At 34.9% G+C, this 24,683-nt stretch overlaps 1 protein-coding gene across 1 annotated transcript in view; it reads right to left on the bottom strand.

Moving 5' to 3' along the window:
* Positions 1-602: 602 nt before the first annotated feature.
* The window catches only part of BLTP1 (bridge-like lipid transfer protein family member 1), a 201,312-nt gene continuing 177,231 nt past the window's right edge, over positions 603-24,683 (bottom strand). Inside the window, exons 69-84 of the mRNA XM_007464834.1 lie at positions 24,393-24,532; positions 22,735-22,936; positions 19,242-19,442; positions 18,305-18,484; positions 15,914-16,051; positions 14,947-15,204; positions 13,900-14,050; positions 13,330-13,487; positions 13,022-13,214; positions 12,590-12,807; positions 9,453-9,704; positions 8,558-8,761; positions 7,214-7,408; positions 6,668-6,802; positions 3,728-3,893; positions 603-1,358 (exon numbers count right to left, since the gene is read on the bottom strand). Coding sequence (XP_007464896.1) covers positions 1,142-1,358; positions 3,728-3,893; positions 6,668-6,802; positions 7,214-7,408; positions 8,558-8,761; positions 9,453-9,704; positions 12,590-12,807; positions 13,022-13,214; positions 13,330-13,487; positions 13,900-14,050; positions 14,947-15,204; positions 15,914-16,051; positions 18,305-18,484; positions 19,242-19,442; positions 22,735-22,936; positions 24,393-24,532 — 3,008 coding nt within the window. The 3' untranslated portion in view covers positions 603-1,141. The remainder of the gene's footprint in view (positions 1,359-3,727; positions 3,894-6,667; positions 6,803-7,213; positions 7,409-8,557; positions 8,762-9,452; positions 9,705-12,589; positions 12,808-13,021; positions 13,215-13,329; positions 13,488-13,899; positions 14,051-14,946; positions 15,205-15,913; positions 16,052-18,304; positions 18,485-19,241; positions 19,443-22,734; positions 22,937-24,392; positions 24,533-24,683) is intronic.

A 24,683-nucleotide genomic window follows, 5' to 3' on the forward strand; every position in this document is an offset into this window, starting at 1 on the left:
GAATTGCTGTGTGACCTTAGATAGATAGCAGTTCTTAACCCTACTGACACTTAGTGTACATGCATATCTACATACATACCTATACACACACACACCCTTGGCTAAGTGTCTTGACTCTTGAGTTTTTAATCTGTCAGAACAAATAAATGCAGAAGTCTGCACCAGAGGCTTTCTTGAGGCATTTTCTAGCTCATGGTTCTTCAGTTCTGCTGTTTTACCCAGCCTTTAAACTATTGACTTAGCTAGATTTCAAACCTGAGTTGTGATTAACAGTATTATAGCTACCTTTGAATATTACTTTAGATTTTGCTATTCTTTTAAAATTTATTTATTATATTTACATGTATAATAAATATACATATTCATATGCACAAGGAATACATATAAATATATAAAGATATAGTATAATACAACAAATAGCCGTGTACTTACCAGTAGCTTAAGAAATAGAACAACACCTAATATTTCTGAAGCCTCTGCTGTACCTCTCCCTGAGATAATATTTTATAAGTATTATTTTCTGTGGAAACAGTAACTGACACAGGATGGGCATCTATTAATTATAAAAATAAGCTATAAAAGGAAGAAAAGTCTCAAACAACTACAGACTGAAACCAATTATTGTGACTTTATTACAATAGTTACAAACAATACTTTAGTGGTATGTCTTTGTATCACAATTACTCAAACTATATACAAATAGATATTTATACAAGTCTACACTTAAGAAAAAGCAATTAATGTCCAAAAAAAGGTCACATTATCAACAAAATTTTTTTCTAAAAGTTATGGCCAATAACAAAGGAAATTCACAGTTATTCTGAAAATATTTTAAAGATGCAGGAATCATATTGCACATAATACAGTTATAAACCTTACTGAGCAGATGTGTATATTTTAATCTAGTTTTTCACAAAATTTACATTATCATGCAATACTTCACTGTGTACAGAATGGTGGAACTACAATAAACAGGTTAACTTACAAACTTTTAATATAATGGCCACAAAATTAGAATTTTTTAAAGTTATATTTAAAATAATTTTACTATACAAAAAAAAAAACACAAAAAACCCAACACTCCAGTGTAATAAAGCTTAATGGACAGAATCAAAATTTGTTCACAGATCAAGTTACATTTTTAGTGTTCTTCTTTATCTTTTCCTTTCTTTTCCTTTTCATCCTGTAGTGCAGTACCGAGTTTTTTAATAAGAACTGACAGAACTTTGTCCAGTGGGTCCATAACTCCTCTTTGAAGCCACTTAGGAATAGTAGTCCTGGCATGATGAAAGCCCAATTTTTGAAGAATATAATCAACGCCTACTGGATCAATTTTTCTTCCAGTCCAAGAAATTAATCTAAAATAATTATAAATTATTATTATTAAGGAGTACAGTGCCCTAGCACAGTCCTGAAGGTAGGTTCAAGACAAAGTATTTTCAGTAGATGCAAATGATTATCTAACCTACAATTCCTGGATTCACTGTAATAGCACTCAAAAAATGTGTGAGCCTACACAGCAACGGCATTTAGTGAATTTCATCGTGATTAATTTATTTTAGGCCTCAAGTTACATGGTCATCTTAAACCTTTAAAGGACATCTGGCTCATTCTAAAAGATGGTATTAACTTGATGGGGGGAATCCTTTCATGATGTACACGTATATCAAATCATGATGTTGTACACTTAAAATATGTTTTGTCAATTATACTTCAATAAAGCTGGGAGAAAAAGGCTAAAATTTACTAAGTGTTTGCTATGTGCTAAACATGTTTGAAGGAAGAACCATTTTCTCCCTATTCTTTCTATTTTCTTCCATATAGAAGAATAGCATTAGTGAAACACTCCCGGTCTTTTCTCTGCCCCCTTACTGATGATTTATCTGATTGGCAAATTAACAGAGGAACTGAGTAGTGTAGTTCAGTACCCTCCTCCCTACCTGCTCTTCAGGAGCCACTCATTTTGAACTGTTCCTCCATGCCATAGGTTTTTCAAGGACAGGCCCCTAAATAGTTAGCCCAAGACTGTTCATGGCTGCCTGTAGCTACATGAGTACACAAGGCTGCTGACTGCACAACTCTAGCATCCCTCTGCCCCCCACCTCCTACTTGAGTTCTGCATCATTGAGACCCTGTAGGTAAGTCCAAACCTAGACTTTGTAATAGAAAGACATTGTTGCTTGACACCAAACCACATTCTATTATCAGCTTTGTAAGTATTAAAGCTGTAATTTTGATTTCCAGCTGCCTCTTGCTGTTTCAATTGATCCTGAACTTAGGTAGGGAAAAGGAGGGTATTAAGCACTGGTCTGCTAAAACTAACGGTTGTAAGCTTTTTCCATTAATTAACTCATGTAACCATTGTAACAACCCTGGAAGGTAGGTAATACCATTTTCCAAATTTTTCATATGAGGCACCTGAGGCATTAGATCCTTTGGCCAAGGTCACTCAGCCACTATGCTATGTAGCTGGGCTTAGAGCAGGAGCCCTTAACCACGTGCTCCACCAGTATACTGTGTCGCTTAATCTCTTGATAGGTATCTAATTATATATATATATATATATATATATATATATATATATATGTTTATGGCAAATTTAACTATTTTTATTCTCATTTTAAATTAAAAGATAGTCAATTTCATTATATTTATTGATATTTACATATACTGAACAGTTTTCTGCATTAGGATCTTTGCAGTATTTTAATATTGACACTGTTGATATTTCTCATGAGTATGTGTACTGTTAATACCAAAGTGTATTGTTGATTTGGTTACAACATATTAAATACAGATTACTAACACAAAGTCACTACTTTCTGCTTATACAGGAGTCCACTGAATAATGGAGATCTTACTAGTTTAGAATGATTTTGTGGCATAAATATATCTGAATAATAACATTGTGTAAGTGAAATATGTATCACTCTGCAGAATGTTGTACTGGACTTTTTTTGATACTGTTATTGCATGATGGACAGTTATAATTTGATTAACAAAGCAGATGAGAGGAAAGAGGAAAATAATAGGAAGGTTGTGTTAAATCACACACAAGGACATACAAAGCAAGTACCGCTAGTTACAGCAGAAGTTTAATGTAATTAAAACTAGAAAATACTTTGGAAAGTTTGATATGAAAACAATGTGATGTAGCTGGGATTGTGATTGTAGTAGAACATGACACAGTAAAGGAACCTGAATCTGAATTAAATCTGACATTTCAGGATGGTTTTATATTGCTTAGTATGCAGACAGAAAGACACTGTGACACTGTAGATTCTATTACATTGTCATGACATATGTGAGAAATTGTAATGACTACTTAATGATGATGTATGACTTCTGCATCTTACAAAACAGTTTATTGTAGCTACCTCAAACACCTGAAAATAACATCCTGCTGAGATGGTGAAAAAATAATAGCAACTGCAAAAGTGGAGTTACTCTCATTTTTTACTGATTAACTGACAGGATGTCATGTCACACACTGGATAGTTAGCACGGAGCTATTCTCAGTGGTTTGTGCTTCTTTTGCCTTGCTTGGAAGCAGTTACAAAAGAAAAAAGGAGCAGCAAAAATATCAGTCAGAAGCTGTAGAGGCTGTAAGTGGCTAACATAAAAATATTTTTTGGTAAAAACCATATTTAACCTGCTGCATTATTTATAACCTTTTTCTCATAATAATCTCATAGGAAATAGGTAAATATGTACACCCACTCCTTACCTAAGAGTGGGTTCTAGATGCCATGTATTGCACATAAAATCTCTCCAGTCCACAGTAGTGTAAGTGATGCTGTCTTCTCTGTCTTTGTCAGAGGAATTTTCGTCATGAATGATAACTGGACTTTTCTGTCCTGGTCGAGTAGATAAAATCCGAGGTGGAAAAATAGCTATAAGGAAAATGATATATTAATATTGCAAATACGTATCTTATAAATTTATTGTCCCTAAATGAACAAAGTAATTGGCTCCATTTGTTTTTATTTATAAACTGGCCAAAGCCTCATTTAATTACATTTCTTAAAAAGTATTTAAAAATAAGCCATAAGTAAGTGTCAGTTATTGGTATTTCTTGGAGAAAGACAATATCGAAGTTATTTTATTCTAAGAATTAGAAATAACATGTCATCATTTATTTTTGAGTAATAGCACAAGTCTTACATGTATCTGTGTGCCTAAAACATACAGTAAAGAATACTGAGATTTATTTGATAGCAGGCACAGGACACTGAAATTGACAGTTGTAGGGCTCCTAAAAAAATGCCTGTAGGTGGATGCCTTTTTAATAGCTTTTTTGAGATATAGTTCACTCGTTTAAAGTGTACAGCTCAATGGTTTTTTAATGTTAATGCCTATATATACATATTTGAACAGCTGTACTAACTTAGGAGTTTTTTAGGTAAGCAGTCTTCTCACTCTTCATAGTTGAGTACTCAAATGTTTTATGAAAAATGAAGTCTTTTAAAATTGGTGATCATAAATGATATATTTAAAATTGAATCTGGGACAAAAGTAGCTTTCATATGATCTTTAATAAATACAGCATTTCTATAGGGCACAGGTTTTCAAGACACAAATTGGGCATAAAATAATGATTAATACAAAATATGATATGTATTATGTAGCTCTGGTTATAACTGTTAATTAGCAGTGGGATAATATATTAATTGGGGATGAACCCTGGAATGAAGCTGTACTCTCACACCATGTCGGAATACAGATGTCTTCAGCTATTGCCTGGTCTGTTGCTCTGCTTTTGTTTATTATTGATGGTGGTTACAGTACTACAGTTTATCTGGATGTTCTAGGAATATGTTGATTCTGCTCTAGTCTTACATGCTGTTAAGAATTTTCTGAGGCATGTTTATATTATTTTGCCCAACACTACTTGCTTTTGGTTTTTTTTTAAAAAATATATATTTACAGCTATTAAAATATTTTATTTATAATTAAAATCCCCATAAGTAATAGTTTTGTTACTGTAAGTCTGATAATCAAGTCCCTATTTCCTCTTTTCTCATTGAAATAATGTCTTACAACAATTTCTAGAAAAAATACATTTTAAAAGAAATACACACAGTTCATGGCAGGCCAACACAATATTTCATAAAGTGACAAAGGTTCCACATAATACCTGAGGGAAAGAAATCTGGCAGGCATTCATACCTAGGTAGACTAGAAAGAATTCTGCACTTCACAGCTTTATCTAGAATCTGTGTTTCTCCACATTAAGTTTAAATATTAAGGCAGAGAGAAAAACAAGAGGATTAACAGTGATGGTATATTTTGTTGCTCTATGTGAAGACTGGATCTATGCATATTATACATAACATTTCCTGTTATACGCCTGCAGTCATTTTACTTGAATGGCTCATAGATTTCTCCCAGCCATCATTATTGCTTTCACTCTCACTGAATTTTTGGCACATCTAGATTAAATAGTAATGGAAGAGCAATTCAACTTATGTATGCTATATTTACACTCTTTCCACGTGGTCTTTTGATAATCTGTTTTCTTCACTCAAACATTCATCATGAAGCTATTTTGAAATATCTACAAGATAAATTTTATATTTCTTTCTTCTTGGAAAAAATGAAGCAGTTATTATAGTGTGACTTGATTATATTTAATAAATTAAATAAATTTCATCTATTCAAAGCAGTTTTTTTTAAAAGCACATCTGTTGCTTTTACCATTGTATATTGATATAGTTGCACAATAAATATTTATTGAGTGAATAAAGACCATATATTTGGAGAGCATTCCATATCATGACATTTTAAACTACCTCATTCTTTTAAACATCTACAGAGTATTCCATTTCATTGTATGGACACACCATAATATATTCAGCCAATTCCATATGGATATTAGGGTCACCATATGTTTCTTAGTGGGCCAACATTTAAGTTTCCAGTGAGTAAAACCAATGTTAGCTAGATCATGAAAACAAGACACCACTACTAAATATTTATAAAAAAGATAACGGGGCTTCCCTGGTGGCGCAGTGGTTGAGAGTCCGCCTGCCGATGCAGGGGACACGGGTTCATGCCCCGGCCCGGGAAGATACCACATGCCGCGGAGCGGCTGGGCCCGTGAGCCATGGCCGCTGAGCCTGCGCATCTGGAGCCTGCGCTCCGCAATGGGAGAGGCCACGACAGTGAGAGGCCCGCGTACCGCAAAAAAAAAAAAAAAACAAAGATAACGTTCTGTGCATTCTAGACAGATATATCTTCTTATTTAATTCAGTTTTCCCAATTATGTATGTAACTCTTGCTAACTTTATTATGTAGTTGTTTCTCTGGTCATTTCACTTTGACTAGCAATATTTCCTCAAAGAGGTTTTCTTTTCCAACTTTGTGAGACTATCTTACTAGACCTGATAATATACAGAACATATATGGAAACATTGTGTAAAGTATAAAACACCATTCAGTTTGAGATATGGTTAGAAAAAAAATGAAATGTACCTGGCAGATGCTCAGAAAGTCTATCACATAGTCTTACTAATATATATTTATTGATATTTGTAACTCATAGAGGAAGGAGACACATTCTACCCATTTTATCACTAGACCATAAAAATCCATATAAATTGTAGTGAGAGCTGCCTTTCCTGAAGCTTGAAGGGAAAAACAAAAACAAAAACAATATGTCACCCACCTTTTTCTTTTTCTTTAAGATAAGCTGACACTAAATCATGAAGAAACATGATGAGCTCAGCGTCCATCGTCACACAGATGTGGTCAGTGAACTCTGTCACCACACTGCATTCTACCTTTGGCTTCAGGCTGGCGTCTGCAATGGCAAAGTTCTTTTACAGTAAAAGATTATTGAAATAAGTCCCTTCCTCTTCCCATTAACAAGGGATTTACATGGGTCCGTGTAAATGCCTCCACTTAAATGCAATTTCTGTATATGACTTACAGAATGATGATGATAGTTTACTAAGCACTTTCCAAGTATATGCCATTTACTCATATAAACCTGATGAAGTCCTATTAGCCCCATTTGAGGAGAAAGAGGCACAAATGGAGTAAATTATTTGCCAGAGGTCATACAGCTGGTAAGAAAATCAATTTGAACCAGAAGATCAATTTCATTATATTATATTACAAAAATAACCTTCAGGGGAAAAAAGAAGTTTGAAGATCCTTTAGAATTTTCTTTTAGTTAACTTTAGAAACTAAAGATTGTTTTTCCACATACTCTGTAATGAAGGTTCTTGTGGTTCTTGAACGTGAATAGATTTAAAGTCAAGCTGCATCCTTGGTAATGCAAAGATAGTCTCTGTTTCATGATTGTAGCTAGAACATCCTCTGAATCCACTCAGCAAACTAGAATTCTTCACTGTAGTGCTATTCTCAGTGTTATTAGCATCAACATTACGAAGCAGATTTAGCTCTACAAGCATAATGAGAAAGACAATAAGAATCAAACCAATAGGCATTGATAAGCATATAGCTTTCATGACATTGATACACAGAACTTTTATCATTTCAAAAGGCTGGAAAATGAATACATTTTTAAAAAAGAGAGCCATATTTAAGCTTTGATTTTGAGACTAGTTATATACCTCTATAGATATAAACATGGACACATATTTATATATACATACATATATAAATATATATCTCACTATTCTCAATATTGAAGCTTTATAACATGATTTTGGATAAATCCAGTAAATTGTTTTTTTTTCTTGAATTTTGAATATTATTCTCAATTGAAATCGTATCTGAATTTAATGAAGGCGAAGTCTTAACCACTGGACCGCCAGGGAAGTTCCAGGAGGTTTTTTTAAGTAAAACATTCAAGTCTTAACATGTCCCAGTCTAGTCAGCTTTTTAATACAGATGAAATGACTGGTAAAAGCAGTACTCTAAACTCTAACACAAAAACAACCGCAGAATAAGAATTTTCATGACTGAATTACTACAAGACCGGTGAATCTAATTTACTTCCTTAACCTCCTTTGTTCTGAGAACATTTTTAACAGTCTCTGATCCCTAGGGTTGCCTGTGCGTAACAACTATTTTCCATGAGGCCCAAGCCATCTTCTTTTCCATTCTGAGAGGATTAAAAAAATGAATAAATTAAAAAATGAAAATGAATTTTAAAACTTCATCAAAAGCACTTTCTTTAAACTTACGACTTCACAGGAATACTAATATTTAGTTTCATTTTATTCCAGCCATCCTGAACCTTAATTTTTGGTATTCTATTACTTAGTTGTGTAATAACTTTCCCAGACCTCCAATGTGAACATTACTATAAAAATATTTTTCCAATTATAATAAACTTAATTTCATTTATTTAAACCAACTTTATTTTGAATGTTTTCAGTTACATATAAAATAATTTTAGTCCATGAGATGTTGCACTACTAGGGTGGTGAATCATGTACTAATATTGCTACTTAAGGCAGCTGGAATAAAACGAAAATTGTTTAAAGAAATGGAAATTCTCCCTACACTTAAATTGTAAACACAGTCAACAGAGCCCCAAATAGAGAAGACAAAATAAATCTCTCCAAAGAATCAAACTTTTAACCTTCATTTCTTGTGGCTGTAACGTAATTGAACCATTCTTTCACACTTGCTACTCCATGGGGTGGATTTTCATGGCGACGCCTTGTTATCTTGGTTATTGTTGCCATAGGACTTTCCAAAGCACCGCATGGTTTGGTAACCATGGTATTATGGCCCAGATGAAAATCCAGTGTTTGTACAATGTATGTAGAATGATCACTAGCGCCTAGAGGGAAAAAAAGTTTCTCAGTGTAACAAACTATATTTAGATGCAAGAAAAGTTGTGGCCCTAGAGCAATAGATTTAGCTAGGTAAGTCATACATAGATATAGAAGGCTGTAAAACTAAGGAGTACAAAAGAGAGAAAAAAAATTCACAAATACTTTTTCTTTTAGTTATAACTGGATCTATCCCCAAGAAGATGAAGAACATCAACCATTTCTTCCTTCATCATTAAGAAACCATTGAGTAGAAAATTAAAGCTGTAAATAGAGGTAAAAGCACAGCCTGCCCATAAAAGTTTTGTAAAATAGTATTGACTGGCAAGTAATTTCCTTACACTACCACTGTGTGTCGTCTTCTCTTCATGTTTTTATATGAAATTTTTACAATTTTTACAAATTTTTACAAATGACTATGGCCAGCCACAGCAGCAAAAACTTTAATTGCCTAAGTAAGAAACAGAGTGAGATGGTAAGTTCAGAAATAAGTCCTTTAACATGTCCCAGACTTTATAGATACTGACTCATTGGCAGTGAACTCCTTGACATTGTCAGATACATGATAATAAATAGAGATGGATTTCAGAAATACCATACGAAAAACAGATAAAAGATATGAGAAAAGAAAATTACTTTGTCATATACAATCATATAAGAAGATGAGGAAAAGTGAAAGCTGAAAATGTGTCAGTTTACCATCTTCCCAGATTTTTTGAGCTTCGGTCCAAAAAGCAATATTTGGTTCCTCTAAGTGAAAAAGGGCCCATGATTTTGAACGGAAATTTGGACCATGAAAACAAGCTAGTGTCATATGATTTCCATGTAAGCTCATTGATCCTCCAAACTGCATTCCATCTTCCGGTAATGGAATCTGAAATAAGGATATGTGGCATCCGGATACCACCTTCAATACTCCAGGCCAATGTCGATGATGAGCTGCATCGAGCACTGCAAGAAAACAAAAAACCACTTATGCTGAAATAGCTCATGAACATCCTGAATGCTGGGTAGGAAGACAGCAGGTGGCTACTTTCTACAGCTGAAGTGACTCAGATAACAGATGAAAACAACAATTCAGTCCCTGGTTAACATTAAGCAGAAGCTAATAAGGATACAGTCTGGGAAAAGATGCTGTGCAAGGATGGCTAGAACTCAGGAAAGTAGCAACTTGCTAATAATAATTACAACTAATGCTTCTGTAATGATTAATGATTTACAAAGTGCCCGCATGAAATTTTATGTAATTCTCACAGTACCTTTGTAAACTAGGTATTTCATCTAGACTCTTCAAGTGAAATAGAAGAGGGGTTAAGTGAACCAGTGATTAGAAGGCCTAGAAATCAAAGGCAGATCCCTGATTTTAAGTACTGGAAAAAAAATCTTTTATACCCTTTGCTGCTCAGAAGTGAGGTCTGAGGACCAGCAGCATCAGCATCACCTGGGAGCTTGTTAGAAATTCACTCTTATGTCCACCCCAAATCTACTGCATCAGAATTTGCATTTTAAAAGCTCTCCAGGTGTTTCAGATGCACATTAAAGTTCAAGAAGAACTAATCAGATATACAGTTGACCACTGAACAACATGGGGGTTAGGGGCACTGACCCTCCGCACAGTCGAAAATCCACGTATAACTTATGGTTGGCCCTCCACATCCACACTTCCTCAGGATTCAACAAACCACAGACAGTGTAGTTACCATAGTATTCATTACTATTGAAAAAAAATCTGTGCATGGGCCTGCACAGTTCAAACCCATGTTTTTCAAGGGTCATCTGTACAATTCATATTTATATTTCCCGCTTATTCCAATAATATCCTTTTGGCTGTTTTCCACAATTCTCATTCTGGATCTAACCAAGGATCATACATCATGATCATGCAAGGATCATGCATTAGTTGGCGTATCTCTTTAGTTTCCTTAAATCTAAGACAATTCCTTAAGCCCATTTGTCTGTTTCCCATGACAAAGACTTTTTGGAAGAATCCAGGCCATGCATTTTTGGGAACACTCCTCTATTTGTATATATGTCTGATACCAATTCTAGTTTAAAGGAAATGCAGGGACTAGGGGAACAAGATAAATGAAACAATAAGGAAGCAACTGAAAAAGACCCAGAAAGTAGGATATTCTGCAGGACAATTGGCCAAGTCTCTTCAGCAAGTCAGGTCTCTAAAAAAAGGACTATGCTGAATTTAAAAATAGTAAAGGAACATAACCATTTTTAATCTGTGATCTTGAATTGGATATACTGGTTTGGACAAACCAGTTGTAAATATAATTTTAGATCAGTTGTGGACTGTGCTGAGGTGGCTAGAGGAGATAATTAGCACAATGGAAAGTTCGAGACTGTTGACTGGAAAAGGCTACAAAACAATATGAATAATGTTTTGGTAAAAGGTACATATATGTGTGTGTGTGTGTGTGTGTATATATACACACACATAGAAAAGTATCTGAAAGTATATACTCTAAAGTGTTGACAGTGATGATTTCTGGGTGGAATGGGATTTTTTTTTTTTTTTTGCTTGTATATGTTTTCTCATTTGTTTTCCCAATGCACATGTACTGCTTATATGATAATAAATCATTAAAAATTATCCTGCTTCTGACTACTTTTCACTTTTACCACTATCTCTCTAGTTAAGGCCACCATCATCTGTTGCCTGGACTCTCAGAAGATCCTCCTTACAATGTTCATGTAAGTCTGTAGCAGTGATTTCCTTACTTTCATTCTTAACCACCTTGGTCTGTTCCCCACACAGCAGCTTTAAAAAGGATTAATTTTTTAAAAAGTGAATCAAATAATAGCAGATCTGTTCAAAGCTCTCCAATAGCTACCCATCATATTAAAAATCTTCTCTTTGGCCTCTCTAAATTCGTGTCGTGTTTTCTTGCTTGCTCGCTCTGTTCCACCACAGTGGGCCACCTTAATGATCCTCAAACAAGCAAGCTTCCTCCCGACTGTAGGAGCTTTGCACCTTTCAGTAGCCCACTCTGCCCAGAACTCTCTTCCCCAGATCTTAGCCTAGCTGTCACTTCAGAAAAGGTTTCCCTGACTACCCTTTCTCAAACAGCTGTCCTCACAGTATGTATCACAGACTCTATGATCCTGCCCCTGCTTTGTTCTTTTTCTCAGCATTTCTCTCTACCTGAAATTATCTTACATACTTACTTAGCAAATTTGTTATGGTCTGTCTCTCCCATTAAAATGTAAGCTCCATGAGGATAGGAATTTTTTCTACTTAGTAGATCTCCTATGCCTAAAACAGTGCTTAAGAACACGGTTGATACATAATAAAAATTTGAATTACTGAATGAAAATCTGCCTAATATGACACAGGTAATAAATCCAAACTCAAGACATTCTGATTCCATAGCCCATACTCTAAACCAGAACGTGGTGTTGTCATATTTAGTATTAAAGAGCATGGAGTATAGTTGTATGTATTAAACAGTCAAATGAACATGAGTAATGTAATGGGAAATACAATGTAAGCTATTCAGAATAAAAGAAAATATATCTAATCATTAGTTGTAACTTGTAATTATGTAATAATGTAAGAATTAATTTGTAATGTAGTGATGTAATCTGTAGTAATGGCATGATTGTAGATGAGCTGTGGCAGGGGAAGGAGATAATGAATGTGAATGACTTCCCAAATGATGGCCTCTAATTCCACTGGTGGGTAGGAAATTGGGTACTTTGCTGAATGAGCAGGATAAAAAGCATATGGACCACTTTTTAAGTATGGTATATCAATATTATTTTAAATTAACACATATTTAGTGAAAGATAAAGCATATATAAAGCCTTAGTCTTCTAACTCTTACATTGTTCTTGTGAACTTTTCTCTAGGTTATTAGTCATTGTCTTAGGTGGAAGATAAGGAACTGGTCCCCAGGTAGACAGAGCTCGTTTGCTGGTGTCAAACTGTTGAGTGAAAAATTCCTGCAGCTTCATTCCTATTTTTATCAGGTCTGGTGTAGTTGATCTTGATATCATTACTTGGAAAATATCCCACTTCAGATCTCCATGGACAAAAATTTCACTAGAGCATAAAACAGAATCTTTTATCATATATATTACATAAGACAGTTTAAAAGCACAAGAAAAAGTCTCTTCCCCACCAGTTTTTCATTCATATTAATTGTATGATATAAAATCACTGTGCAGGAAAAATGGTTTGTGTTTTCTCACTGGATGATAGAAAATATGTTGAGTAGTCATGTAAAGTACTGAAAAAGTAATATTTTACTAAATACCTTTTATCGGTTATGCTTGAATCCAGTGTGTTATACAGATTTACTTTCCATTCATCCTGAAGCTTGAGATCAGCATTACTGAAGATACCCATGAGAATACTTGAGCCCATGTAATCAACACGAGCTTCAGTAGAACCCATAGTAATCTGAATTTTGTGACTGGGTTGCTGATTTGGATGTTCAGAAATATGAGCTAAAATAGAAACAATAATTAATTTTCACAGAAATGCCTCATGGGAAAAACTCATCAAAATCAATTTTCAAATACTTTTCTTAACATATTGTTCAGTTGTAAAATTTCAACATACCAACCATCTCCAAAGCATTGACATCTATAGTCCCTCCAACTACTCCTCCTTTAGAATCTAACTGTGATCTTCCTAGACCAACAGACATGCTTATCTCTCGATCTCGATTACTTCCTACTGACAGACGGCCCTGGCTCTTCAAACCACTAGTTGTCCAGCTATAAAAAAGAAAAAGTGTTATTAATTAGACATATGGCTTCCCATGTCAATGAATTAAAACAGGAGTTAGATGATTTCAAAAAAGTTGGGCAATGAAACAATACATTTCTTATAAAAATTATGGCAAACATTTGAATATTAACATTAATGATGAAGCTTTCTTCTTAACTAGAAAATTATGCTATTTTCCTTATCATTTTCTATCTTTTTAGAACACATTTCATGCTGTTTTTATGTTACAATATCTTTAGGAGTAAACCATTTTCAGGATAAAGTTATATAATCTTTTATCTACTGTCTTCACTGTCTCAAACATTGCAGCTTTAAAAAAAGGTTTTGAATTGCTTTACTACAATTAGAAAAATTACAGCTAATGATTAAATATATTTTCTTTGTATCTGGATAGCTTACGTTGTATTTCCCATTACATTACTCATATTCATTTGAACGTTTAATTGCTTCAGGTTGATAGCAAACACGACAAGTGTTTCCCATGGGGTCCCTTGTTGGCTTGCTGCTTTGTTCGATTTGTTAAAAGGAGTTGATGTTTTCGAAAGTGAATCTAAAAATAGAAAATCAGATGTACATTCACATAGATGCTCAGCCAATTACAAAGCAAAATCTACTCATCACTATAATCCAGAAAGTAAAATAATGATATTCTTGTGTTAAAACCTAACATTTACTAGCTGTCATATTGCCTCCAAAATATTAATAGTTACCATTTACTGAACGGTCAGTAAGGGTTGCCAGCCTTACTTCTTGAAAGCTCATAGTTCTGTATGAGCTCCATCTTATATGAGGAGATTCTGGTGTGCATGGGATATAGCAGCACAGATCATTTATCACCCTAGGATTTTCTTACCAAAGGAGAAAATCATAAGTTGCTGCTGCCAAGAAGAGAACTTGGAAGGCAGGTACCATTCTGAAATGCAGAGGCTGGCTGGGGTGCCTGTCTTCTGTGTTCTTATGGACTCAGTATATATCCTGAGTCCTGCCTTGGCTCATTATACTCTAATCTTACCTTGGGACATGAACTACATCATTCATTTTATATACTTAGACACAAGTAGAGCCTTGAGCACATAAGAGTTAAAAAAGAATAGTGGCTGAATAAAAGAATGACTAAAAGAATGCAAAGATTAACTTTTGCAATATGGAGTTTACAACACAGTAGGTCTGTTTTACTTCCTGTGGTGCATGCTAACAATATGCTCATTCCTCTCTCCCTATCCCTTTTCAAAGCGACTAGCCATCCAGCTGTCTCTTCTGCTAGCAAATACTGTGAAGTGCTTTGTCTGTTGTTTGGTTTGGGGTTCCTCCCTCAACCCCGCATCTCCATAAAAACCTGCAAGAGAATAACTTCCTGCAGTTGGGGGAGAAGTCTGGGAGTAACTAATTAAGATTTTTATCTTGGGGTCACTGGAGGGCTACTGATAACAAGGAGAGCAGTGTTACCTCTTTGGGGAACTGAAGAATCAGACACACTCCTTGACCTTATGGAAGCTGGGGATTTTAGGCTCTGTGCTGCTGTCCCTGGTGACATGGTGCTGTTTGTCATATGCTCATTGAACACATTAGGTGACTGAGGCATGTGGGTGAAAGAGGCTGACTGACTAGGCTGCTCCCAGGTCCTGCAGTAAGCTTTTCTTGAAGATTCGGGGGAAAGGTGTTGGCTTACACCTTCAATGGAATCAGGTGTCCCTGGGCCAGATGCTAACAGAAAAGGAGATAGCAAAAACAAAATTAACAGGGTAATATCATCATGTTATAAAATAAGGAATTTCACCACTCCACCATTTCTAATCACATTTTATATTCCTTCCAGTTCTCTGACAACTGTATGATGTACAGTTTGCAAAGTACATTCCAGCATGTTATTTTTTAAAATTCTCACAGAAACTCCATGAGATGGGTAGGACAGGCACTCTGTCCCATATTACAGATGAGGGAATAGACCCAGACCCAGATTTCTGATATTTTCTACTGTATCATGCTAACTCTGTCTTTCACTTACGCAGTGTAATACTACAACAATATCTAAGTCCAAGAGAAAAAATGCAATATGATAGCATGTCCCCAATATATTCTATTTTCCATGTTTAACCATGATTAACTTGGTTAAATGTATTTCTGCATTTCCAGATTTTACAAAGATTACAGGGTAATCATTACAGAATAAAAATCAGCTGAACTTAACCCCTGAGAGTGCGAGTATTTTGTGACCTCCAGTGCTAGTGCATTCCCAGTGGTTATTTGCACATTAAAGGGGCTCCACTGACATTTGCTGAATGAGTGAAAGAACTGCAGGGTGCAACTTACCAAGTAAGACAAAGTTTGTGTTATCAATCATGGATCTTGTTACTATTGTAATCAAAATGAAAAGCAGCCTAAGTATAATTTATAATTACATAAACAAGCTTACTTGGCAAATTTATAGTTTGGTCTCCAAGGAACAGGCGTCTTGCAATACTCCTCCTATACCAAGCTCTTGGAAATGCTAGAATTTCACTGAGGCGGCGCATATCATATTTAAAGGAAGCAGACCCTATATCACAAACAGCTGATACATAAATAACGTTTGTTAGAACACATTTCCAAAACCTTTAATATTTTCACATGGTAGGTAATAATAGGACATGATATTACACAACTGAATTATAATTCTATTACAATTCATGAAATACCAAAATAAGTTACATAGTATGATTAGTAAGTGATAATGTTTCCTTCCACAAATGATAAAAATAGCACATTCTGCACTGTTAGTTCCATTTTTAAGGTGAGGGCAAATTGGAATTCTATTAATCAAGTGATGATATTGTGAAATTCTCAGAGAGGATCTAAAGATCGGTCTTACAAACAGCTTCCAGCTTTAACATAGAGCTCTTCTCAGATATGGGAAATGAATCATCAGGATGAGCTAGAATACAAACTTCCTCAAAAGTAGCTGCAAACCAAATAAGTGTATGGCAAAAACTACTACTTTCCTTTTAGACAGAAAGCAGCAACTTGTCAATCTGAAAGCACTCTCATGGCTGTCACCCGGGGTTCTGCTCTGAGCACACTTCTGCTTTTGCTTCACGTGCCTTCTATTCCTCCACCATAGCTTCTGTTGCATTTACATGCCAACATCTCCCAAACCTGAAGTGTCTGTTTCAGTCTGAGCCCATATCCACACAGCCCATTAGCCAATTGCCTACCAGACCCTTTCACCTCAAGGTCATATAGGCCATTTCCTTCCTTATTTTCTAAGTTAATGACCTCACTGTCCCTTCAGTCACCTAAGCTAAAAGTTTGAGGCATCCCTGTCTCCTCTACTGCTCCTCATACAACTTGTCCTTAAGCTTGTGGATTCTCATATTTCTTTTGAAACCATTCCCTCTACTCTTTTTTTCCTATAACAACTCAGGCCCTCATCCCCTATTGCTTAGTCTGTTTCAACAGCTTCCTCAAGCATCTTTCTACTCCACCACCTCTTTTCATTCAACCATCAACTCCCTTGTAAAACATCAATCTGAAGCATCTTCCTTTTTTTTTTTAAAATGTAAACAGATTATTTTATAATCCATATATAATTTTGGTTGTTTTTTGTGGTAAGAACACTTAACATGAAATCTACCAGCTACAGATTTTTAAACGTATAATACAGTATTGTCATCTTTCGGGATAATGTTGTCATATCATTTCTTAAAAATTCTAATGGCTTCTCCCCGCCCAAAGGATCAGAACCCTGTTCTTTAGCCTGGCATATGAGTCCCCCCTACCCCAATCATGTCCTGGGCTATTTTACCAGCTTTACCTCTAGCCAACTCCTCTCTCCCTCTGGCCTCACCTACTGTGTACAACTAACTAAATGTTCAGTTATACCTATGCTTCAGCTTCAGTGAATCAAAGTATGATCCAAAAGCATACTTTTTGACACTTTTGTACCATTAAATACCATGTTGCTATAGCCAAGGATATTCCTACATAATTTTGAAGATCTGGCCCAACATCGTCTCCTCTGTGAAGCTTTCTCTGATCACTCATATAAAGCAGAATATGTTTCCGCCTCTTTAAGTAAACCTCCATTATAGGATTTATCACACTGCACTGTAATTTGTCTACTCATAAGACCTTCCCTTATTCATGCCTGCACCTTCAAGCATCTAGCAGAGTGCCTGGCACAAGTTCACTGTAAAATAAAGGCTCAATATATGTTTGCTGAATGACCAAACATATATTGTGTTGAGTGAGTTAAGTATACTTACTATATCTTTTCAGTTAATAATTTAAAAAATTTTCACTTGCATAGTACTCTGAATTCTTCAAAATGTTCTACATGCATTTAATTTTAAATACTCAAATCACAACATAAAGAAAATGAGCAAGTGATCTGTCCATAGTTATGTAACTATTATAAAGCTGGCAACACATATGCACACAACTCAAGATGTAATGACACCAAGTAAAACATTTTCAACACTCATCTCTCCTTAGTGTTTTAAGAATTTCTAATTAAAAAATCAAACAAAAAGTCAGAAATTTTACCAATTCATGGTAGAGAAGCGAAGAAGTAGTTTTCAGTGGTTCAATTAGGCATATTTTGGCCCTTGGGTGATATTTCCATGTATTTATCTAGCAATCATACTTCTAACATTGATTACCTGGACTGAGATAATATTTGGCTGGACAGTTATTCTTCTCCTTTCAATCAGTTTGTCACTGAATGCTTAATATTACTAAATGTATTTAATAATTAAACACGAAAAGGAGGCCCTTATTTAATTCTGGAAAAACAATATTTTAATTAAAAAACTATAAAATTGAATACCCGATATGTTTATTAGTGTAGTGTCCATTTTGCTTGCAGACTTGCTTACAGACTGACTTTCAAAAAATGAGGCACCTCCTGAACGCCTTATCCGAGACAAACTCACTTTTACAAACTCGAGATTTATACTGAGTGAGTCTTTTCGACCAGTGACTGAAGTGGCTTCTTCATCCACATTCCCTTTAAAAAAAAAAAAAAAAAACAACAAACCAAAAACACATGCGTATGAACACACACACACACACACACACACACACAACTATCTAGTTACATGAAATTATCCAATAGGCTAGAATATGCTATCAAATAACATCACTTAAGTGAGTAAAAATTTAAACAGAATGACCTAATGAGCATTAGGCATTCCTAACAATAATTTTATAGGTTCAAGCCCATAAACATAATAGATGATTTTTACAGCGTCTCTCCAGCAAAAATTAGGATGGACATGGAGTGTGTGTCTTTATTATTTGTCTAAATAAGTCAAGAGACATTCACTAATATCAACATCCTATGCATTTTTAGTGGTAAATCCACACTTTAAAATGCCAGGGGAATTTAAGTTCACTAAATAACTAGTAATAATAGTCTCATTTTAAATTAACAAATGTGATGCACACCCTTTAAAAATTTACTATTTATAAAATATAATTTTTTATACAAATAGACAATGATTTGATGAAACATTTAAAATTTAAGTAACATAAGTAACCTCATATCTGAAGCGACTGCACAGTGTATATCACTCATAAAATATTTGGAGTTTTAAAATTCTTATATAATTGATTTACCTACATTACTTATTTCATATTTCTACTTATTATGTAGAGACAGGATAGATATTATCAAGAAGAAAAATAAAGATAACATTTCTAAAAAGATCAAAGCTTGAAAAGATGCGATAAATTTGAAAAAGATGCAGACATGCTAAGTATACCTAATCCTCCTGATCCAGGTGTAAGGCCAGAAACAGCAGTTTTTTGTTTCCCTGCTCCATATGGATGAAATACATAAAGGGAAAAGTCAGACATGCACGCAGTGAAGCTCAACCCAGATGAACTGCTGCTGGAACTGGTCAGATCTGACTGACTACTACTATGTCGACTTCTGCCAAGAGGGCTGCCTAATCCTGACAAACCTACAGGGAACACAAGAACACCAAAATATTTATAAGCCACAGAAAATTTAAAAAACTGTCACTAATATAGTCTCAAGAAACAAACGTGACTTGAAAATAAAGTGAAAATAGTCAAACATTAACCGATCAATAGAGTTAAATCCTTGAAATTTAAATGAGGAGTTAGATGTATTTTCCAGTTAATTTACTTCATAAACTAAGGCTGAATATTCTGTTCATCTTTGAAATAATTATTTATACATATGACTGGTCAACTCCATGGTTTCCTGTTTCTTTTCTCCTTTGTTCTACAGGAAGCAGGCTGTGGAAGAGGTACAAAACAGCTGGGTTTTAAGCAATGGAGAAGAAGAATGAGCTGTAAAAAACCCAAACCATCTAGCTGGAGTCCACATTTCCCAGAAACAGTGGAAACACAGTAAGGTACACAAATAGAGAAAGTTAAAGATCTCCTTCTCTTAGGCAGCTACGTGCCCTCACTGGCAACATCTACCATGGGTGGACAAACTAATTCCAAATATGCTTTAAACATAAAAAAATATGAGACTGTCTGAATGGAGCTTTATATGATTTGCCAGTGATTCTAAAATACATATCTCCAGACCAGACTTCTTCTGGATTCATATATTGCAGCTGGTTACCTGACATCCCACTAGAATGGATCACAGACGTGATCACCGACATGGTGAGACAAAGCTTACCATGTCCAAAACTGAACTGGTCTTTTCCCCTAATCTGCTTTTCTTCCAGTATTTCCCATCTCTTTAAGTAACACTTCCATGCAAATAGCTCAGCCAGAAACCTGGGAGTTATCGGTCATCCTCCCCACTTCTAACTTCCTATCATGCAACTTATCACCATACCATTTCTATGTCTAACAACATAGACCAAGTATGTCCATTTTCCTCCATCTTACTATGGCTATTCCAGCCTAAACAATGATCAATTCTGGGCTGCTGAAATGGGCAACTTCTCGCCCTGCTTCCTTCCACTCTTGTTTTCCTCCAAGCAACTGCCACACTGCAGCTGGACTAGTGTTCTAGAAGTGTGAATGATAATCACATCCACTTCCCCGCTTAACCTCTCGGTGGCTTCCCTGAATGATATGGCTCTTTCCTATCTATATAAATCTTGCTCATGCCAGTATACCCTTTGTTCACCATGCTCCACTTACACTAGTTGTATTCTTTTTATTTTTCAGAGTTGTCAAACTCTTTCCTACTTCATGGATTCTTGTATTTCTGTACCTGGAGTGTTTATTCCCCCAACTCTCTGCTTGGCTAACTCATATTTAACCTACTTCATGTTTCCACTTAAAACACGTTTGTTTGCTTATTATCTGTTTCTCCAAATTCAATTTAAGTTCCGTATTAGCAGGCACTATGTCTGTTAGCTAAGTTCACTACAGTATATCCAACCCCTAGTACTGACCCAGAACTCAGTAAAGTTCTATAAAGATCCTTTAAAAGAATGGCTATTATTGTAACCTACATTTCTTATACATTTATTCTCATCATCATTCCTTCTTTCATGCTTTATGATGATAGAATAAGGGGTGCTGTTTCATTCTTTAATTTTCTAAAATAAATGTGGACATAAAAATAGCTGCTCATTTTATTTTCCTCTCATTATATATTTCTAGCATAGTACATATATACTGCTATAATAATTTGTGTTAATAATTTGTGATATTTTGTCATTGAGAAAAAAGTGAATATCCCAACAGAGAAATGGGCATGGGCATATTTATCCCCCTCTGTCAAACAGCCAATAAAGTAACAATATAGATTGAAATAATAAAATCCCGTTTTAGTCAATCATATTAACAATGATTGAAAATAAATTTAAAGCAAAGTGTTGGAAAGAGTACAGTGAACTTGGCGTTCAGACACGTTGTGGTGAAGATGCAGAAATTTTTATAGTCTTACTAGAGAGTAAAATATATCAAACACCTTAAAATGTTTGCACTCTCTGACTTAGGAATTCCACTTTTAAGAATTAATCCTATGGATGTTTAAAAATATTTATATACAGAGATACTCATCTCAATATTATTCACAAAATAAAAACCAAAGAGCCCAGGGAGTTTCAAATATATGATCAAAATGATGTTATATCATAGTCATTAAAGTTATTTTAGAGATAAATACTTAATAATTTGGGAAAACCTATATTTAAAATTTCTGAAAGTTACATAGCAGAAGAGACCATATTTCAGTCTTTCCTGGGAAAAAGATCATACATATCTTCACAAAAATGCTAGAGAGTAGGTAGGAACTGATAAAGGAATATTATTATTTTCATTTTTGATACTTTTCTGTTTTCTTTATGTTCTGTAATAAACAATGAGTTAATTTTATAATCAAAAAAATATGTTTTCAAAAACCAGCACTACCGCTCCAACATGTTGACTACAGTACAATTCCAGCAGCAATATTTAGGAGCTAAGTGTAAGACAGTGGGCTGTGGCATTAGCAAAAATCTTATTTGTAAAATATCAACTTTTTGTTGTGAAAATTTTCAGAGATTTACACAGCAAAGCAAATGTTTTGCTTTAGCCTTTTCTCTACATTGTGGAATATCCCCTGGGGGCACAATCGCCCCCCACACACACACTGCTTGAAAACACTGAACATTAGTTCTCTCATCAATTTTCATTCATTCTAGTCTCTCTTTTAAAAAATGGCCAAGAAAACCTTTTTTGCATTTGTGATCTCTAAATGATTTTTAGGGCAGAAATGACACAGTTTTAATACAGTGAAGTATGACTATCTCATCAGGAAATCATCAGTTCTGCTTTAAAAACTAACCTTTCATGAAACAAACATTTGAAGTAGGTAACAAAATTTACCATTAAAAAGTCTTTTTATACACACACACACACACACACACACACACACACACACACACACACACAATGTGATATACTTTTAATTCAGTGTGATAAGAAATCCTTGCAAGATAATACTACATCTCTTATTTACCATTTGCAACACTGATTACTTGTAATGTAAAAATATAGCATAAAATCAAACACTCAGAAGTACTTGAACACATTATCATTCATACCTCATAGTGCATGTAATGCGTACGTGAAACCAACAACAAAATGCTATCCCACTGCCATTCCTTTGTAATAAAATATACTCAAAACTTTGATCTACTATAGATTTTTTCTACAAGTACTCTAATTCTCAAATATTCTCCTTTTCCAAATTTATTTATTTGGCAATATATATTACTGTTAAAATAATATTTGGCTTTATGCCAATTGAATAAAAGAATGTTTCCACACCTGGTATTCCAGTTTTGCTTGCAGAGGTCTTTGTTCCACTCTGAGAAGCATTACCTCCAGGGGATAAAGTCTCTGCAGGATACGTAGCCCCTAAAGTCTCCAGTTCTCCTCGGTTTGAAGAAAACACCAAGTCCAGGGATGGCAGCTTTAGCATGCATTCTACTCTTGACACCGGTAAACAGCTAAACTTGATCTGTGAGGGCTAAAAAGTGCAGAAAGCCAAAAAAAAAGTTTCTAGGAGCTAGATGATTAAGAATTTTCCCACTGGACTCCAAAAATGACATTCAGTTTCCATTTCGGTCTACATATACCAAATTTATTATTTGACACTTAAAAGAATTTTCTTACTTAAAAGAACTTTGTCTTTAGTGTGTCCTACCTTTTTCAAACAGACACACGATACATTAACCAAAGTATATTAACAAAATGGTATCATTTAAAAAACTCTAAATATTTGAGGAGCTATCTCTAAGCAGTAAATATGTAGACATTTAGATAATTCAGAACATTAAAGATGTTTACGTTCATATTGTTCATAATCAAGTATTTTAAAGGAAATGATTTCCTTTTATACTAAAATTTTAAAAGGCTATTGCATTAATAACTGAAGTTTTACAAACTCTCAAGCCCTCACTCATTACATGTTTTCATCAGATCTTCAAAAAACCTTGTGCAAAAACTCCAGAAGATCAGACTGAAGTTCTTTTGGCCAAATTGCTATTGTAGAAATTAATCTGAACAGATGATCATTAGCGTTTCTTTTTTTTTTTTTTCTTTTCTTTTTTTGCGGTACGTGGGCCTCTCACTGTCGTGGCCTCTCCCATTGCGGAGCACAGGCTCCGGACGCGCAGGCTCGGCAGCCATGGCTCACGGGCCCAGTCGCTCCACGGCATGTGGGGTCTTCCCGGACCGGGGCACGAACCTGCATCCCCTGCATCAGCAGGCGGACTCTCAACCACTGTGCCACCAGGGAGCCCCAACAGCGTTATTTTTTAATTAAGGCAGGTACATTGTTTTTTTTAGATATAATACTATTGCACACTTAATAAACTACCATACAGTGTAAACATAACTTTTATATGCACTGAGGAATCAAAAACTTCATGTAACTTGCTTCACTGCAATATTTGCTTTATTGCAGTGGTGGTTTGGAACTGAACCCACAATATCTCTCAGGTATGCCTATACTCCTAAAGGCCTACAGATAGGACTGTATTTTAGAATAAAATATTAAATATATATTATATAACTCTTAGAAAAATCTAACAAAGGTACTATTGTGACTTTGTATCTCAATTTCACTTTATATCTGCCCCCAAATGACCATAATGACAAGAAATATAGGTGCCATCATAAAAAATGGCATAGAGTGCTGAAAAAGAGTTTTAACTTACATATTTTTACATTTGCCACAAAAGTATGAGATTTCAATGTTGAAAACTCAAAGATATGAACCTCCTCAGCAGACAAGTAAATACACACATAAAATTGTACATATACTTCCCAAAGGTTCACACAACCTCTAAGCCATCATAGACATACTAAAGGTCCATGAAGCTTCAGAAAACATTAAAGGGTAGTAATATTGTAAATGTTCAAATAAACTTAAGAAAAAATTTTTTTCTTTAAAACAGAAAGGAATAAATGAAGTATATCACCTGAACTCGTACATAAACCACAACATCTACAGGGAAGGAAGAGTAAGCAGATGTTGAAGATGATACTAGTGATGTTGTTGATTCTTCCATAGGATCTGGTATTTCAAAATGTCCCATATCTTCATCTTGTGAGCTGATAGCTGTTAAAATATTTAGTTTTGAGTGCACTCTTAGGGCAAGGGCCAACTATTTATTAAAAGATCTTTTTCTCTTATGCTAGTACTGAGATCAGGGGTATGAACACACAGAAAACACTGGCTCTGTAGCCCATCATTCTATACATCTTTCCCT

The sequence above is a fragment of the Lipotes vexillifer genome, unplaced genomic scaffold, assembly GCF_000442215.2.
Source record: "Lipotes vexillifer unplaced genomic scaffold, Lipotes_vexillifer_v1.1 scaffold231, whole genome shotgun sequence".
Taxonomy (NCBI): Eukaryota; Metazoa; Chordata; class Mammalia; order Artiodactyla; family Lipotidae; genus Lipotes; species Lipotes vexillifer.